The sequence below is a fragment of the Fukomys damarensis genome, unplaced genomic scaffold (genome assembly GCF_012274545.1).
Source record: "Fukomys damarensis isolate Sample0158 unplaced genomic scaffold, DMR_v1.0_HiC HiC_scaffold_10, whole genome shotgun sequence".
Lineage (NCBI taxonomy): Eukaryota > Metazoa > Chordata > Mammalia > Rodentia > Bathyergidae > Fukomys > Fukomys damarensis.
This window is the reverse complement of record NW_022900922.1, coordinates 22,122,209-22,140,451: the sequence shown is the minus strand read 5'-3', so window position 1 is coordinate 22,140,451 and position 18,243 is coordinate 22,122,209. Positions and strand designations below refer to the sequence as shown.

The 18,243-nt window shown below is 40.5% G+C and overlaps 1 protein-coding gene across 1 annotated transcript in view; it reads right to left on the bottom strand.

Moving 5' to 3' along the window:
• Positions 1–9,324: 9,324 nt before the first annotated feature.
• Positions 9,325–18,243, bottom strand: part of Mboat1 (membrane bound O-acyltransferase domain containing 1) — a 109,812-nt gene continuing 100,893 nt past the window's right edge. The window contains exons 14-15 of the mRNA XM_019207308.2: positions 17,371–17,522; positions 9,325–10,653 (exon numbers count right to left, since the gene is read on the bottom strand). Of these exons, the coding sequence (XP_019062853.1) occupies positions 10,527–10,653; positions 17,371–17,522 (279 nt within the window). The 3' untranslated portion in view covers positions 9,325–10,526. The remainder of the gene's footprint in view (positions 10,654–17,370; positions 17,523–18,243) is intronic.

The following is an 18,243-nucleotide window of genomic DNA, read 5'->3' as shown; positions in this document are numbered from 1 at the left end:
GCTGTCTTCTTTCTGTCACATGTTCTCTTGCCAAGACTGAAGTTCAAATTACTGTGGAGAGTTTATGTATGTGTCCACGTAACTACCCAGTTCACAGCTATCCTGTGCTTACTGGTATTAGAAAACGTCATTAGAACCCAGTTTGTAAATCTGTACTTCAAGTTCTTAAACGTGTGAAAACGCTAAAATTACAATTGGCCAGGCTCAGTGTTCCAACTTCAGTTAGATTCAGCGTTGACAAAATAAAACTTAAATTTATTTTAAACAGTTTATTCATACAAAATCTACCTTGGCAAAATATATTTGTGGGTTGTTGTTTTTTAAAACTTGTGTGCCTGGTGTATTTTGTTACTGTCTCGCACTGAGATTCCTTTTCCCAATGTTTTCTAATGAAATTGTTGATAAATAATTTTCTTGAGTGGCAGATTTAGGTTTGCTAAGACTGAGAAGGAAGCTCACTCTGTTAACTGCTTGATAGATTTTGGGGAAATTATTCATCTTTTTCAACCAAAAGAGCAGTCTGCCTTAAAGGTCCATATTTCCTATACAGATATCATCTGCTTATTGAGAGAGAAAATAAATTGTCGCTTTCCATGCAGAAGATCAAATGCTTTAAAGAGGCGTCCATGTCCACAGTGTGACAGACTAGGGTGTGTGCCAAAGTAATTTCTTACAGAAATAGTAGTGTAAAGAGCTAAAGTTTGCAACTGATTTACCCTTTAAAAATTAAATAAGCTGCTAGGCCATGTTCACGCCAGTGCTCATTTTAGACTCCCTCATTACCATCTCTCAGTAGGCTCACTGGAGCAGAGAGAGGGATGGGAGATTTTATGGCATTTCACATTCTCACACTGTTAAGTTAAATGAAAAATTAGAATTCCAGACACTACGCGAAGGATTAGGCTTTTGTGAACAGAAATGCCTACACAAAAGAACTAAAAGTAAAAACAAAAATACAAAAACTAAAGCTAAAATTAAAAATGTCAGCCAGCACCGGGATAATGGATGCTTTATTCTATTTACACATCTTCAAAAATTTCTAGAAGAAATATTATACTCTGCAAACGAGTCAGCAACCAAGTGCCCAAGAATTGGGAAAATGTTTTTCAAATCTCTGATGCATTTGCCCACAGATAATTATGCAGCCATTCAAAACAACTTTTTGATCATTTCTATAACATGGAGAAATGAGTATGACAGGATCCACTTGCAGCAAGCTGAAAAGTCAGATGCAGGGCAGCAAATTTCTCAGGAAAGCAAAGCAAGAAGATGACAATGGCTGCTTGTAGGCAATGGGACAAAAAAGCCAAGAGCGGGCCTAGGAAGCAGGATTATTTTTCTCTGAATTTTTTTCCACACTGAGTGGACTGGAAAAAATAAATAAATAAGTCTGCTGAGACCAAGCACCAATGTGAAATGGACAGAGGACAGCTGTTCTACACTGCAGGGGAGGAAAAGGTTCACACAGTCATCCCAAGAACAAAAGCACCCAGCAGGTTGAAAGTGCATCTCTTTACAGTAAAATCCTGAAATTCTGCTTCGGAACCCCTACTCTACTACCTGCACCAACCCTACCATATCTCATGTGTACACCAAGAAATACAGGAGGGTGTTCAGCACAGCACGGGCTATTGCTGTGGAGAACTGGCAAAAAGTCTGAACAGGCCAAATTGTGCCCTCCCTAAATTCAGATGTTGAAGTCCTATCCCCCAGTACATGAGAATGTGACTATATTTGGAGGTGAAGCCCTTAAAAAGCTAAAATAACGACTTCCCGGTGAGCCTTAATCCAAAATGATCAGATTCCTTAAGTGGGAGATTAAAGCCAAGTGCACTGGGGCATACCTGTAATCCAGCCTACCTGGGAGGATGAAGCCAGAGGATCACAAGTTTGAGGCCAGCCTGGGCAATTTATCAAGACTCTGTCTCAACATAAAAAGGGTGGGGGATGTAACTCAGTGGTAGAGCATTTGCATCACATGTGCAAGGCCCTGAGTTCAATCCAAAGTACTGAAGAGGAAGAGGAAGGAGTAGGAGGAGGAGGTCAACAATGACACCAGGAGTGGATATCCATTTCAAAGATAAGAAAGGCCTCAGAAGAAGCCAGCCCTGCTGATACCTTGACCTTGGATTTGTGGCCTCTAGGATTATGAGGCAAAGATGTTTGTTGATTAAGACCCTCAGTCTGTGGTACTCGGTTATGACCGTGCTACCTAACTAACACAGAGTAGGGTAGGTGAATACCAACTTGGTTATGCAGACCATGACAGACTACACAGCTTTTAATAGAACAACTACCCGAAGTTGTAAGAGATGAGGGTCTAAACCATGAAGAGTCCAGGGAATGGAGAAGTCCCAGGAAAGGAGTCCCAGCATACACCCAAATCCTAGTGAAGAAAAGAGCTTAAAGCAACACTATGTTTAACAAAAAGCCTGGACTCCAAGAGAAGAAGTATGGGGCCACTGGCTCATTATTAGGCTATTTACAGTGCTGGCCTCTGAACATGAGGGTCAGAACCCCAAACTCAACCCACTTCTCCCAGATGTCCCTCTGCCTCAGCCCAGAAAAACAATCCTGTCATGGTGCATGGAGTTCACTCATTTTTCATCTGTTCAACTAACACTGGCCCAGAATCCCTTTATGTCAGGGATTTGCTAAGTATGAAGACATAAAGAAACACAACTTAAGAGTTGTTCAACAGCTAGCAATCTAGTTGGAAAAAAAAAATCAAAACAAGTCAGTACAACTCAAGGGATTACTGGGAATGAACTGAATCCAGAGGTGAATGGAGAACTTCACAGGGGAAACAACATCTAGTACAAGGTACATTCTCTGTCTGAAAATGTAGAGACCAACATTATAAATGGCCTTAGCAATGAGCCAATAACTCCATATTTCCCTTGCTTTTTTATGAGTCCAGAGTTTCCTTTGGGTATGGTGCTACTTCAAGCTCTTTTTTTGCTTTGGTGAGTGCCTACTCAAAGAAAAGAAATATGAGGTCTAGGGCTGAGACACAACTCAGTGGTAGAGCACTTGCCTAGCATGGGGAAGTTAAGGTTCAATCATGTTACATACATGTATGGAAATGTCACAATGAAATCCATTCATTTGTACAACCCAGACGCAGTAACAATCAGAATAGTTTTAAAGGAAGGTTTTTCAGGCAGCAGAACTAAGTCACAAATAGCTCCAGGCTGCTAGAGAAAGGTCCACATGGGGCCAGCTGCAGGACTGAGGAGGGGTGGCACCAAGGCTGGTTAGGAGAGAAGGGAAGGGCGTGGACTTCATGCTGCAGACACCAGCAGCTAACAGGAGATTTATGAAGAGCTATGGCCTGACAGGCTATCCAGGAAGTCCCTGAAAGCAGCATGTAGGGTTGGAGGGAAAAGGTCAGGGGTGGCCAGGCAGAAAATTTGTCCTGGCATATGGGAGATTTTCCACGCCAGTGCATACAGACATTTGCAACCTAGCACTGCAGCTGGAAATGCCAAAAGGTCCTTTTGCCTGTGAAGCAAAGACAATAGACAGAAGTCCCAGAATGAACGGATAATTGTAGCCAGCAACAGCTTCGACCATGTAAATTTGAATGTCTAAAGTGCTTACTTACCTGTGTGAATTTTGTTTGAAAACAAGAGACCAGTGGATCCTGAGGGCCATGTGGATTCAAAAAGGATTTTCTCTAGAAAAGTGCTACACTGTCCAGAAGGTGGTCCCCATCTGCCTCCACAGGTTGGATCAGCAGTTATGGTAAAACTACTGGTGAGAGGCCTCCCAGGCACTGGAGACCCAGGGAGTGAAGATGTTCAGGTGCTTGAAACTACTCAGACACTCACTCTTAGGCATAAGGGGGACACAGGAAATACTTTTGACCCATTTGTTCTGAGGAAGTGTGGCTGTGCTGGATAATGTTCAAAGGAAGCAACTCTATGTGTGGGAAATACACTCAAGTGGGTCAAAATATGCTTATGCTCTCATCTCTGCTGCAGAGACTTGTGATGCCTCATGCAAGGCATTAAAACCTCCATGCCTCAGTTTCCTCAGGTGTAAAAAGTGATACTAAGCCAGCAGTAACTAAATCTGGGTGTGCATGAAAGTTATGTGGACAGGTAATTAATAATACAGATTCTTGGGCATAACTCCACACCAACTGAGTCAAGGTGGCTAGGGAGTGGGATTCTGGAATCTGTTCATAACGAAGTATCTGTGAAGAAATGTTACTGGCATCTCCCCAAGGTCTGTGGCTTTATAAGTCGTCCCTGTGCTTAGAAATTCAAATAAGAAGCACAGAAAACTTTCAACTCCATGGACAATATCTTGGCCAGTTTATCTAGAGATTCTTGAAGGAGACTTTTGTTACTCTGGGCACATCTTGTTTCAATCTCTAGCTCCAAGTGCACTGTCAATCTTATTCAAATACCTCTCTTCTCCCAATGTTAAATGAAACTGTAATCAACTGTACCTTCTTCTAAGATTAAAAATATCTCTAGAGGCCTGGAAGTGCAGCTCAGGAGTAGACTACTTGCCTAGCATGCCTGAAGCCCTGGGCTCCATCTTCGATACTGTAAATATGAAAATTTAAAAATGCCTCTAGAGCTAAGAGAGAAACATTATGCAACAACCGAGCAATCAGACACCCTCCTGTCCTTAGAGGTCACTCTGACCAACCCACGTAATAGGAAGTCTCTTTGGCCTTTAAATTTCTGACATCTGTCTATTGTGCTCCTTTGTGATCTACGCCTAATTCTCCCCAAACCCTGTTGATATCTCTAGCAAAGCAATTTGTTCCTCACAACAAACATTACCTGGAGTCTAGGGCAACCATATTAAACAAAAGGGCTTTGAGGAAGAGAAACAATAACAGAAGGTCCAAAATCCTTTTTCTTTAATACGAACAATCTTGCTTGGGTTCCACCCTCCCCATTTCTTAGCCTCTCTGAACAGTACAAGGGAATAGTCATCCTACCATTATCCTACATTGATATGAATTCTACTGCTTCACTTGGATGGTGGAAATAGGGCCGGTCAGCAGTTTTGCTTTCAAAAGCAAGTTTGTTTTCCAACTCCTAGCATGTCTAGCAAGCTCCCTAGGTGGCAGGGTCAGCCAGTCCGCATTTGGAAAGCACTGAAGCAGGTAAGTGCTGGAGTTACTTTCAGTTTTAAAACTTCCTCTCTAAAAACAAGCATGCTTCTGCAATAAGAGGTGAACAGAGCTTTGGAGTCAGCCACAGCAGATGCAAACTGCAGCTTTGCCACTGACTAGATGGGTGAGCTTGGGCAAGGTATGTGTTAACGGTTATGGAGGCCACTGTTTTGGACTGTGGTCCTGCACCAGTGAGCCAGACCGAGCCAGAATGCAGTCACTCACGCCAAAGAAGCAGGTAGATCTCCATTTTCCCTGGAAACAGGAAATGCCACTGTACTTGATTTACTAAAATATGGAAATTCCCTCAGTTTTAACCCTTACAATACATAACCTGAAATAACCTGATGTTACCCAATTGACTGTTTTTCTACCATTGTTTCCTTGTTCCTATGTTACAAACCTACTGTCTGCCCCTGCCCATGGGTAACTCTCATTCTAATTTGAAGAATTAATAGAAGAATTAGTGAATCAAAAATAAAAGCCAACTAAATTTGTTGTAATTTCATCTTTTGACACCTGTTAGTTACAGCCTCTGAGACTTGGTTTCCACATCTGTAAGAAGAAAACACTGCCAAGTTCACCGAACTCTATCAGGTGATACCAGTGAAAGTAATTATTGATAAATGCTAGTTTTTTCCCCCCTCTTAGCAAACAGTAGGTCACCTTCAATAAAATTGGGAAGTGAAGATAAAGCTCAAGTGGGCTGGGCCTTTTCCAAGAAAATATCTTTAATTGTGGGCTCATGAAGTCATTACCTGAGTCAGGAAATTACCTCTATGGGGAACCATAAAAGCACAAGCTGCTACTCTGGTCTGCTCCTGCATTTCCTGGGGCTAACGTGTTCAAAGTCAACTGCAATTTCAGGACAAGGGCAAGCTTAACTCCACCTGCACAAAGGCTGCGGGGCAGGGATGTTACTGTGCTGGTAACTTTTAAGCACCCAGAGTCCCTCTAAACTTGCACACAAACAAGGACAAGGTAACCCATCGCTTTCTGATGTCTGCAGGGTGGGATTCTCCTGGACAGTCCTGTAGCACATGACTGGCGGGCACATCTTTCTCAGTTCACTGTGAGCTCGTCTAGGACACAGAATGTCTTCCACATCTTTTATCTGCAGGACTTAACAGAGTACCAGGTCCACACCAGATATGACACATTTGATAAATCAGGGAATGCATTAATTAACGGATAGATGGATCAAAGAGGTCCAGACTATGTGAACTGGCTGAGTGATTATTTCACATTGCTTCCAGAATTCCCTGAAAACATAAGCCTTTATTTCATAAACCAACTCTAAAAAGCACAAACAATGTTTCCTGGTGCAAAAATGGTTCAATCAAAACTGTCAAGTGCAATGATGCATTAAACTAATTCATTCAATCTCTCATTCATTCAACAAACATTTACTAAATCTTCATTACATGACAGGCACTATGACAACTGCTGGGGATGAGAAAAGAGGCAGTACCCAGAGGGCCCAGGGATAATCAATTTTTAAAGCTTCTGTGCAGCAGGAGTTGAGAAACTTGGTCAAGGAAGACCACCCACTCGCTGCCCAGGGACCCGAGTAATGGAGTGTACAGCCCACGGTTCCAGGGAGCCACCTGCTAACTCCTCTGTTCTTGTCCCAGTTTCCCCCTCCTACCGTTTTCTCACCTAAGCAAACTATCAGGCTGAAGTATTTATTCCTCTTTGCAAACACCGAATAATAATATTGTTCTTTATGGTAGCATTAAAAGTAATCTTTAAAAACACTAAGTTTTTGGTTTTTTTTTTAAGGTACCTTGGTTCAGGAACGCTCTTGCTTGTGAATAGTTTGGTTCACAAACAGAAGCATTTGGCAAAATTTGGTTTCGTTTGCAAACTCTGCATCCAGTGACAAATGACCATGGCCATCTTTCCAGCATGAACACGAACATAGCCACCTTTTCCAAAATCATGAAAGGAATTGTATGTGAACTGAAGTACAACTTTTTTCTATGGGTAAATGGTTCTCGGGAAAGGATACTAATCCCTCTTATCTTGAGTTGTGCTGTTAACACCAAAGAAAGCCTCACAATAAAAAGCTGGGCAGGCTAGCGGTCATTTCATTCAATATCAAAGTTTTTCCAGAAATCAAGATAATTAATTTCAGTGATACCTGGTCATAAATCATATTGCAAGTTCAAACTTCAATGGAATATGGGGTATTTCACACTTTGTGCCAACGGCGATATAAATCATTCTCACCATTGTGCCAGGTAAGCACTTTTCCTGATCTTGAACGGCCAAGTGTTCCTTCTGGAGAGGTGACAAATTTTAGACACCTTCATCCCCTCTTCCCTACAAGACTTGCTGGGTGTCTGCCTGGTAGAACTGCCCTGGGTTTCCTGGTCAATCAGGACTGTGCTCATGTACTGGCCCACACATACTTTTTTTTTGAAGCGTGTGTCTGCAGTACCTAAGGTTTCCATTCCTTTCATGGAGTTGGTTCATGCACGTAATACATCTCTGTTCCTTTTTTCATCCCTTTTCTCCCCTTCATCCTCCATGTCTTGATCCCCTTCCCATCTGAGATCCATGTCCTTACTTCCTATTATCTTTTATTTTGCTCTTTATATAAAACTTGAGTTCTCATATAAAGAAACTATGAACACTTAAACTTGTGTGCCTGATTTATTTCACTTAATATTATGGTCACAAGGTGCATCCATTTTCCTACAAATGACTCGTTTGTCCTTTGTTGTGGCAGATTAGTGTAAATACCACATCTGTTGATGAGGCTGCTTCCAAGACTGAACTATTATGAATTCTGCTGCTATAAACATGGGTGTGCACATATCACTGTAATGTGATGTTTTTAACACTTTCAGGAAGAGTCCCAGAAAGGGAATAGTGGGGTCTACTGGGAATTCCAGTTTTAGTTTTTGAGAAACCTCCATACTGATTTCTGTAGCAGTTGTACTAGTTTACGTTCCTACTATCAGTGTAGAATGTCCACCCCCACACACATAGCCTTGCCCGCATTTGCTAACCCTTCGTTCTAGGGTGAGCTGGAACTTCAGTGTTGTTTGTGTTTCTCTAATGGCCAATGATGTCGAGTATTTCTTCATGTATTTATTGGCCATTTGTGTTTCTGGGAATTGTACTTCTGTGAAGTGTCTATTCATTTTGCTTACCCACTTTTTGATTGGGTATCCCACGGAAGAATTAAAGATCTAGTACAATCCAGCATCTGCTTGTCCCAGGGTTTCATTTTCCTCTTCCACTTCCTGCCGGCTTCTGTTAACATTGACTTCCTGCCCAGCTTCTACCAATTGAAAATCCAGGGGTGGAATTGTCTGCGCTGAAATTTTTCTTTTATTATTATTTCTCTAATATGACTGCATACACACACACACACAGCATTTGTATGGTATTAGGTGTTATAAGTCATCTAAAGATGATTTAAAGTATATAGGAAGATGTCCATAGTTATATACAAATACTGTGCCATTTTATACAAGATACTTGAGTATCCCCAGATTTTGCTATGGCAAAGGGGTTTTGGAACCATCCCACCAGAAAGAGAGGAGGAAGGACTGTATTCACTCCCAGCACTAAGATTGCAGAAGTGCTTTAAAAGGACAAGTCCAAGCAGCTGTTGTGGCACACACCTGTAATCCCAGCACTCTGGGAGGCTGAGGCAGGAGGATCACAAGTTCAAGTCTCCAATGAAAAATGTATCAAGATCTTGTCTCAAAATAAAAGGAGGGAGGGATGAGAATGTAGCTCAGTGCAAAAGCCCTGAGTCCAATCTCTAGGTTTTTTTTTTTAAGGACAAATGCATCACTTTCATATTCTATTGTCATGAGAGAACATCCACAGGCATCTCTACCACTACCTCTGACCCTCAGGCAATGAGTAGATTTCTAATTCTCAGTTCCAGCCTCTGCACAGGAAATGAATCCTACCTATAAAGCTGGTGATGAAAACTAGAAATAACATGAAAAATCAAAACTTTTCACATGCCTGACACATACAATAAATACTGAGCATGTTATACCAAATTACAGACAGGTGAGAAAAATGTGGGTGCATTTGTTACACACGCACACACACGCACACACACACACACACTTCTACATATGAAGTTTGACACAAAAAGCAACTCTTCCTTTAAGAAACACTTCTTTTATAGAAACATACCATTTATTCGGCAAGAAACTAGCTTTTCACCATCTGATTTGAAAAATTTTCTCCTCCCAAGTCGTTTGATTGAGGGCATATCATTGCAGCATGTATTTAATATTATCAGTATTATTATCCACAACATTTAACTCCACATTTCCTGTCCTGCATAGAATATTCCCCCAATAGAAGTTGCCAAAAGGAGCCACAGCACATCCATAACAAAGACAGAAAATTTGCTGTTTCTGCTTTTCAATATGATGATTCAATAAAAACAAGGCTGGGTTGAACCAGTGATGAAACTGAGAAAATGAAAATCAGCTCCTGTGTATGTCATGGCCATAATCATTAACACCCCGTGCATGAAATGAAGAGAAAAAAGAGAAACATCCACTGCTTCTCACTGAATTTCTCCGGGACTTTCCGTTACTTTTTTGTTTCTTTAAAAGGCATTCTTCTGCCCTTGATGGTGGGAATGTGTGGGTGTCTTCGCAGGCCATTCCTTGGCAAGCTGAGAAAAGCAGGTGCACCTGATGTGGAAACAGCAGCCTCTCCCACACACAGATGCTTGGAGCCTTTCTGATTTCCATCTTGGCTCAGTTCAGAAGAAAAGGAAGGGTTACATTCCTAGAAGAAAGTGCAGCGTCGCTGCAGGCACACAAGTCCATTCAAGTGTTTGGGTTAGTCATCCCAGCTGCCAGAGCTTTTTGGTACCCTGAAAACCTCCCTCCACGATCTGTCTCCACCTCCAGGGTCTTCTGAGTGTGGCTGTTTTGTCCATAATGTCACACATCATGTCAAAGAGTTTGGAGCTTTCCAAGGAACAACCATGTGTGGGTGTATTCTAATTTAAGGAATCCATGATAAATTTTCCTAAGCAATCACCTTCTGACTTCTAGAACCAATGCCTGGATTCCCAGCATCCAGATTTCAGTGGCTAGAAATCATGTTAGAAAAGCAAAGACCCAGCAGTCCCAAATGAACCACCCCTGAAGCTCTGGTACATTCCCCATATCTCCACACCACTGAAATGTCCTACCAAATATTAAGAAAATTAAGCAGACATGGCTGATTTAACAATGCAAAAAGGCTTTAGAAAAATACTCCCTGCAGTTAAAAAAAAAAAAAAGATGTGTGTAAACATCGCCTCTAAATAACTAGAGAACCCTTGAGCCTTTTCATTTTGTTTTTCCAATGTTTTGCAATTTCACTTGTTCAGTTCATCTCCACGGTATCAGTCTGTTCTCTTCTTATGAACAGAATTCAGAGTCCGAGGCTGGCTTGGTGTATGGGCTTGTGGTTTGATTGGTAGAAAAAGTATTACCAGGAGACTTATGATATGTAAGTAAAAGTACATGGACCTAGGAATAAAAACACATGAAAATTATATTTTGCAGAAAGATATAAACGGGAAATGGTGTACGACTGCATCACCTCCAGGAATGTCCAGGGAGTCTGTACCAGGCTTGCCCTAATCTCCTCCACAGATTGGTAGGTGAGCAGACCAGAGATGGACTGAAGCCACAAAGTGAACAAAACAAATTAAACTCCTCATTTGCAGATAGATGTACTATTATCCCACTGACATAATAATCAGGCCAACACAACTCCACAAAAGCCAGAAACACCCAATATTCAAAATCTAAGGATGCACAGGACCACATCCAAACCCAATACTCTCTCCCCGAAACAGAAACACAACACTTGTCTCATACATTCTTCCTAAGTAAGGAGTTCTCCTTCCTGCGTTTTATGAAACAAAAGGATACAGATTTCGAAAATCTAGTCTATAACCCTGAAAATAAGTCCCATGCAAACTAATCAGAAACAAGTTTTACTTTTGAGATTTGTTGACGTTCATTGCAAAAGCATGGTATCCAGCAAAGTGCACACATGTAGAAATCCAGCAAATCTCAGGCACAGAAGACTAAATGTATGTAACCAGAAAGAGCTTGCATCAGCGTAACAGTTCTAGATCCATTTAGAAAGGCTGAACTTACACTTTCTCCAATGCTTTCTTAAGGTTAAAGGAAAATAAAAGAGGGGGGAGTCACAACTGATTTATGTATTACTCATCAGTTTCTGTAATGTGTCAGCCACATTACTCGTAGAACCATATGACCTAAATGGCTCAACTCTTTAGCAAAAGGAATGGCTCCCTAAAAATGTCTACATAAGAGTCAAGAGCATGAATATATCTTGATTAATTTATTCTTTCACTACAAATTTATTGCTCACAATGTACAAAGAAGAGTGCTGGGGAGATAGCTCAGAGGTAGAGTGCTTGCCTAACAGGAGTGAACCCTGGGTTCAGTCTCCAGCATATGCATGCACACACACACAAACACACACACAAACTGGACTCTCACAAGAGACATAAGCCTCTGTCCCTTCTCTTGTATGAAAACAAAACAAATACAGTGTGCCTTTAGCATTCATAAGGGAATTGGTTCCAGGACTGCCACAGACACCAAAATCTACAAGTGCTCAAGTTTTGGTGTAGTGTTTGCATGGAACTACATACATCCTCCTTCATACTTTAAATCATCTCTAGGTTATTCATAATACCAAATACTGTATATTGTAACTGCTGCGGAAATTGCTGTTTTCCTATATTGGTTAGGGAATAATGACAATGGAAGTCTGTACATGTTCAATAAAGACACAATTTTTTTTCCAAGTATTTCTGGCCTGTGAGTGAAGAACCTAGAGATACACACGGTCAACTGTACATGACTAATGCTCATTAATCTAGCAAAGCAGTTAACAGTTATAGAAACTGATCATCCAATTTACTGTCAAAAGGACATTACTGAGAGTGAACGAGGGCTCTACTGTTAAATCCTCTGGCTGAAGATGTCTGAACTGGGATCCTTAGAGAAAACTCTAGCTTTCAAAGTCTACACTTCTGTTTTGACTTACCTTTCATACGTAGCCTACTTTACGTAGCAGAAATTATGTTAGATTAAGTTCAAATACTTTGACATTCAAGGAGAATGTATTTCAATCCCCTATGGAGACTTAGTAACCTATTCTGACTTTCCTTGTTTCTCTAAAACTTTAGGGACTCTATTATGGAAAAACTCAACTCAGCTATAGCCCTTACTGAATATTCTAGGCACTGACCTAGATGCTCCAGACAGAAAGATGAATAAGGCATAGTTTGTACTCTCCAGGGACCTGCTATTACAGAAGTTTCTGCACAAACTCTACAGTGAATTTAAGAACAGTGTTATCTAGTTAAAGGCAAATTACCATATAAGGATTTAGCTTTTCAAAATGATCGCAAAGAGGTACCTTTCATAACACATTTCCGTATTTGTTAAACTTGAAGCTCAATGGCAAGTTAAAGGAAAAAAGTTGAGAAACGTAAAGCTCATGTTTGAAGACAGTAAACAAGACATAAAAAAGAAGTATATCAGAAATTCAGATGTTAAGTGGAAAAGAATACACTGAGAAATGAATTTATGATAAGTGCTGTTCACTCTAGCCCCTAGTAAGGAATAGACCTAGAAAGAAACTAGGATCATCTGCCTTAAAGGCCAAGACAATTTACCAGATTCAGCGGTTCTCTTAAGAGATTCTGAAAACATGTTTTAAGGTGCCATCAATCTATAAAGGCTGTGGGCAATACGTAGCAGTTTAAAAAGTTAATTAAAATGAAATTGAAAACCAAGTTCTTCAGTCTCACTCTCAATGTATCATGTCCACATATGCTGATGGATAATGCACAGGATTTCTAATCCACAGATTAAGTGTATTTCAGTGATTCTAGAATCTTCTATTGAACACAGCTGATCGCAACAGGAAATGTACATTACATGCACACCAATACTTAAATGTACATAAAGGATAACATTAGGGTAAATCATCTCCAGTGAACCAAATGGGCAAAGGAATTTTGTTTCATCTTGAGCGAAGGTGTTTTGTTAAAAGTATTTTAGATCTTCCTAATCCACATAATGACATGTACATTTTCCATGTAACATGAGACAGCAAGTGGAGGTGTGGAAGAATGGTCTTGTGCATGCTTTGTAACATCTCCAAATTTTACATTCCTCGTCTGTAAAATGGGGATTGCAAGACTTTGAGTGGGAGACATTTGAAATGTGGTTTTAAAGACACCCTTGGTGGTGATATAAAGGAGGAATTACGGAAGTGAGTTTGGAGATAAAGTCATATTGGGGCTGTGATAAGATAAGGAGGTTCTACAAAATGCCAGTGTGGATAGCATTATCATCAAGAGGAGAGATACAGAAGTTATTGTGGATTTGGTCTGATGGAGACTTAGAAAGTAATTGGATGTGTGGAGTTAGGACAGATCTGAGTCAAAGATGACAGCAGTTTCTAAATGATGGAACTGGGAGGATATTGTTGCAGGATTAACCATATGGAAATGATTAAATGGCATTTAAAATGATGCCATGGGCATATAACCCTAAGTCATCCTGTTTCCCATTTTGCACCTGACTTGTTTGACTTTGCTATTTGCCATTCCATGAGTCTATTCTAATATTTAATGCTTAAAGGGTATTTTGTGGGACAAGAGCCATCATTATAACTCCGCTTTATATTTCAGTAGTATAGAGTTCTATGGTTCTGCTATTGTGGCTAATTTCTTTTCCTCATTAGTGTGCAACAATCATCATCATCATAACTCTTGTTCTAACAGTTTTATGATACAATAGAATAAATAAAATTGTAGGTATGCGTGAGAAAAAAAAAGTATTTTAGATCACTTCTAAAAAGAAGTGGAAAGTTGCTTGAAAACAATTGGATTCTGCCCCTTGATTCCCTAAGTGCAGGAATTAGCATATACTTAGTTGGTTAAATGCATGTTAGCACAAACATGTATTTAACTTAGTCTGATCCCCAAGCAGTAATTTGCTTCCAAAATAGCTTCTTCAAGAAATTTTTAGTAACTGCCTTACTAATCTTGCCGTTAAAAGAACTGTGAGTCAAAAACTCAGGCCTAGCCCTTACTTGCTCTGAACCTGCACTTCCCCGGATGACAAGTGGGGATAAGGATGCCCACTCTTTCAGCCCACCACCCTCCATTGTAGATTCTATTTTCCAATTCCTGTGCTCACCCACTGCCCTCCCACACACCATGCAGCCTCCAGGACCGAGCTCAAATGTCACTTCCTCCCTGGATGAATCAGATTCCTGTTAGACACACTCACAAAGCTTTGCACATTCACTCAGAGCACAGTCTTAGTGTGTGATATAAATGCGTCAATGATCGCCTCTCTTTTCCATCAGGTTATCGCCTCCGTGGGAGCAGGAAGGGGTTTTATATCTTGCTTGACAATATTTCTCCAGCACAGTGCCCAGCACACTCTAGATGTTAAATGATGCTAAGTTGAACACAAGTGTTTCGCATTAACGTGGTAAATACAATATATTCCTGAAAAAATCTCACATGCAGTAATATGGCATAGAATAGCAGGGCCGACAGGGAAAGACCATGTTTGAAGCAGACAACTCAAAACCTAGGAGACTCTGTAACTAGAGAGCTACAAACACACTTAGCACCTGCGGCAACAACGGAGACAGTCCAGCAGACAGCAGACAGCTCAAGGGGACTGGAGGCTGCTTCTGGAGGTGTTAAAAAGAACACAACAGAGGGCAAATGCTAGCTTAAAGGCAGTGAACAAATGGAGCTTGGAAAGCAGCTAGATAGCCAGAATGATGCAGGATGGAGGGTGTGCTCTCAAGGGAATCCTAGTGAAGAACACTCAATCCAGTTATCTTTGTTTGGAGCAGAAACAGCTCCTACCTTTGTAACAGCTGATCTGAGGGCTTCTTTACTGACTGAAGATTGTAATTCTCTTTCTACTCTTCTGCATTCCTTGCCTAGAAAAATTGTATGCAATCCAGCACAACTTCCATGCTATGCTGCTGACATAACTTTTCAACATCTATTATCACAGAAACACACACACAGCAGCACAGACTTTATTGATGAGTGTTAGACACTTCTCTCCACCTTCTTTGGCTCTGACCTTCAAAAATTATCCTACTTAAAGATGCTGATACACATGTTGGGTAGTAGTTTCTTGGATCCATTCCTGACCAATCCATCAACTAGAGTACTCTCTGCTAACAAATAAGATGTGTTTGTGTAGGTTTGTGTCTGCTGAAACAAATGGACAATAGGCAGGTTAACAGGAGAAAAGGCATACAAATTCATTTTGTGCACAGAGTCATACAAAGTATGAAACTCAAAGAAGGGCAGACGGTTGGAATGTACTACTGTTCTTTTTTAAAAACGAGTAGATGTCTGTGAAATATAATAACTATATTCCTCTTGGGGATCTGGTACATATACATATCACATCCTAATCAATTTTACTTCCCCTTCCCTCATTACCCTTTCCTCAGATCCCCTTCCCATCACCACAAAGTCTACCTTCCTGTTTCCTGTCATGTTCCTTTTATTTTGCTCTTTAAATTATTTATATTTTAGGGTTCTCATATAAAAGAAACCATGTGATACTCAATCTTCTGTGTCAAATTTATTTTACTTAGCATTATGGACTCAAGATGCATCTACTTTCCTAAAAAGAAATCAACTCTGTCTTTCTTTATGGCTGAGTAGTACTTCATTGTGTATATATATTTTCTTTATCCATTCATCTGTTGATGGGCCTATAGGATACTTTCAAGATTTAACTATTATGAGTTGTGCTGCTATAAACATGGATGGACATGTATCACTGTAATATGGTGTCTTTAACTCTTTCAGAAAGATACTCAAAGACATGCAGGTTGAAGCGTAAATACCTTCTACATAAGGGAAAGGGCTGGGGAAACTGTTGGCAATTTTAGAGGAAGAACAACTGAGTCTAGAGATGACTAATGGGCCTGAAGAATAAACCATGGTCTTGCGACAAGGTTTTCTCTGGGGGTGGTGCCAACCCTAGTCTTTCTTCTGCAGATTAATCTGTAGGACCCAACATTTAGATAAGCAGAGGGATTTCAGAGAAAGCTTCTTTTTGCATTTTGGGAGGGAAAGAAGGGCAAGAGACTATGGAGGGGTGGTCAGAGAGACTTCGGTCCTCCTCTAGTTGAAAGTATTCAGCATGCCAAGACATCGTATTTTGGGGTGCCATTTCCTGAGCCCCTGCAATTGCACCATTTAGTTCTAAGTCAATTTTTAAACACATGATGTTCATAATTAAACCTAAAAAAAGGCTGTGGTACCCATCGACTAATACAAATTAGCATGTTTTGAGTACAGGATACATACCAAGTGCCAGCCAAGTCCTCTACATGTTCGCCTCATTCAATTCTAACACCATGTACTGTGAAGTGGATTCTATTCTAAGCCCCCTTCTTATAGTAAGGTCACACAATCTGTTTTCAAGACTATGTGCTCAACCATTTCACAACAGTAGATAAACATGACTAGTTAAGCCCAAGCACAAAACAATAAAAGTCAGCGATTATAGGTAAGCAGTTCATGGGGAGCAAAGGTATTGACTCTAAGGGCCTAACAACCTTTCCCTAAAGGCCCCTGGTCTCTGATGTGCACCACCTTCTCCACCCTGAATTCTGCATGCTTTCCTCTACCGTGTGCATCCGGGAACATAACTCCCCATACACCTCCCCAGAAAGAACTTCACCTTAGGGAAGCACACAGCTTTGCAAGAGTGTGTAAATAAACCCATCCCAGCATCCAGCAGCTCCCTGGTTCCTGTTCTCGTTTCCATCCTGCTCGGAGAACATCACATAACCTCCAACACAACCCCAGAAAGAAAAGCAAAGGGCAGTAATTTACCCTCTGAATTTCTGATCCAGGTCCACCCTGAATGTGCTACCTGAGCACCCCTTACTGGCACTGTGAATGGCTTAAGGGATTCTCATCAACCTTCTTCAAAGGAATTAATATTTGTGTGCTGGTATCTCTGGGATAGCCACTTCCTTTTAAATATTCTGTGGGCCCTTTTCACATTCAGGTCACATCTAGAAATCCTTAGCACAATCTCAATACACTGGTTCAACTGACTGATGCCTAGGTCAAACAGAAGACACATAAATGTACTAGACAGCACCTGAGAGCCATGGGCACTTACCTGTATAAACTGATGGTTGGTTCAACTGCCAACATAACAAAGGGCGCTGCTATGTATGAGACAGCCAGCTGAGTGGTAGCCCAGGTCACTATGTCATAAACAACCTTGAGAACTTTGGAAGAATGGAAGTGGTGTCTGTAGTTGTTCCTCACCTGCAAATCAAGAAAGGGAAGAGTGAGAAGAAGGGAGTGAAAAATAAAGCAACCTTTACTCTGTGCATGCAGGTAGAACACCCCCAGAACAAAGGCTGCAGAAATGAACTAACCACCTGAGTTCTAATTTCAACTAAAGATACCAAACGGCTTTTCTTATTAAAAAAAAAAAAAATTCACCACAAAAAAAGTTTTAAAAAAAAAAAAAAAAAAAAAAAAAAAAAAGCCTCTTTTTGAACATCTCTCAAAGGAAAGCACTGTTTAAAAACTTGGCCCATTGCCCTGATTTTCTATTTACATAGATCCATGTTTATATTCCTAATGGCACCAGTGGATTTGTTTTAACCTGTTCTTTCATTTAGTAATGTATCATGAGCTTTTTTCCAGGTCGGTAAATATTAACCTCCATTATTATTTTAAGTGAATTATGGAAAAGTTGATTTATCTTTCCACCCATTGTTTGCTGCTATAAACAATTCTGTGATGCAAAGCCTTATAAATAAATCTCTACTTTGCTTCCTAATTATTTCCTTTGGGAAATGGTAATACAAATAATATTATTACTACTAACAATAAAACAGTTACATTCACTGGTATGGTTACGGTGTGCCAAGCCTGTGCCAATGTTTTACATGGATCAAGAACTTATCATGTAAGCATCATTTTTACCATCTTACTGGTAAAAGAAACTGAGTCCCAAGTAAAGAGACAATTCTTTGAA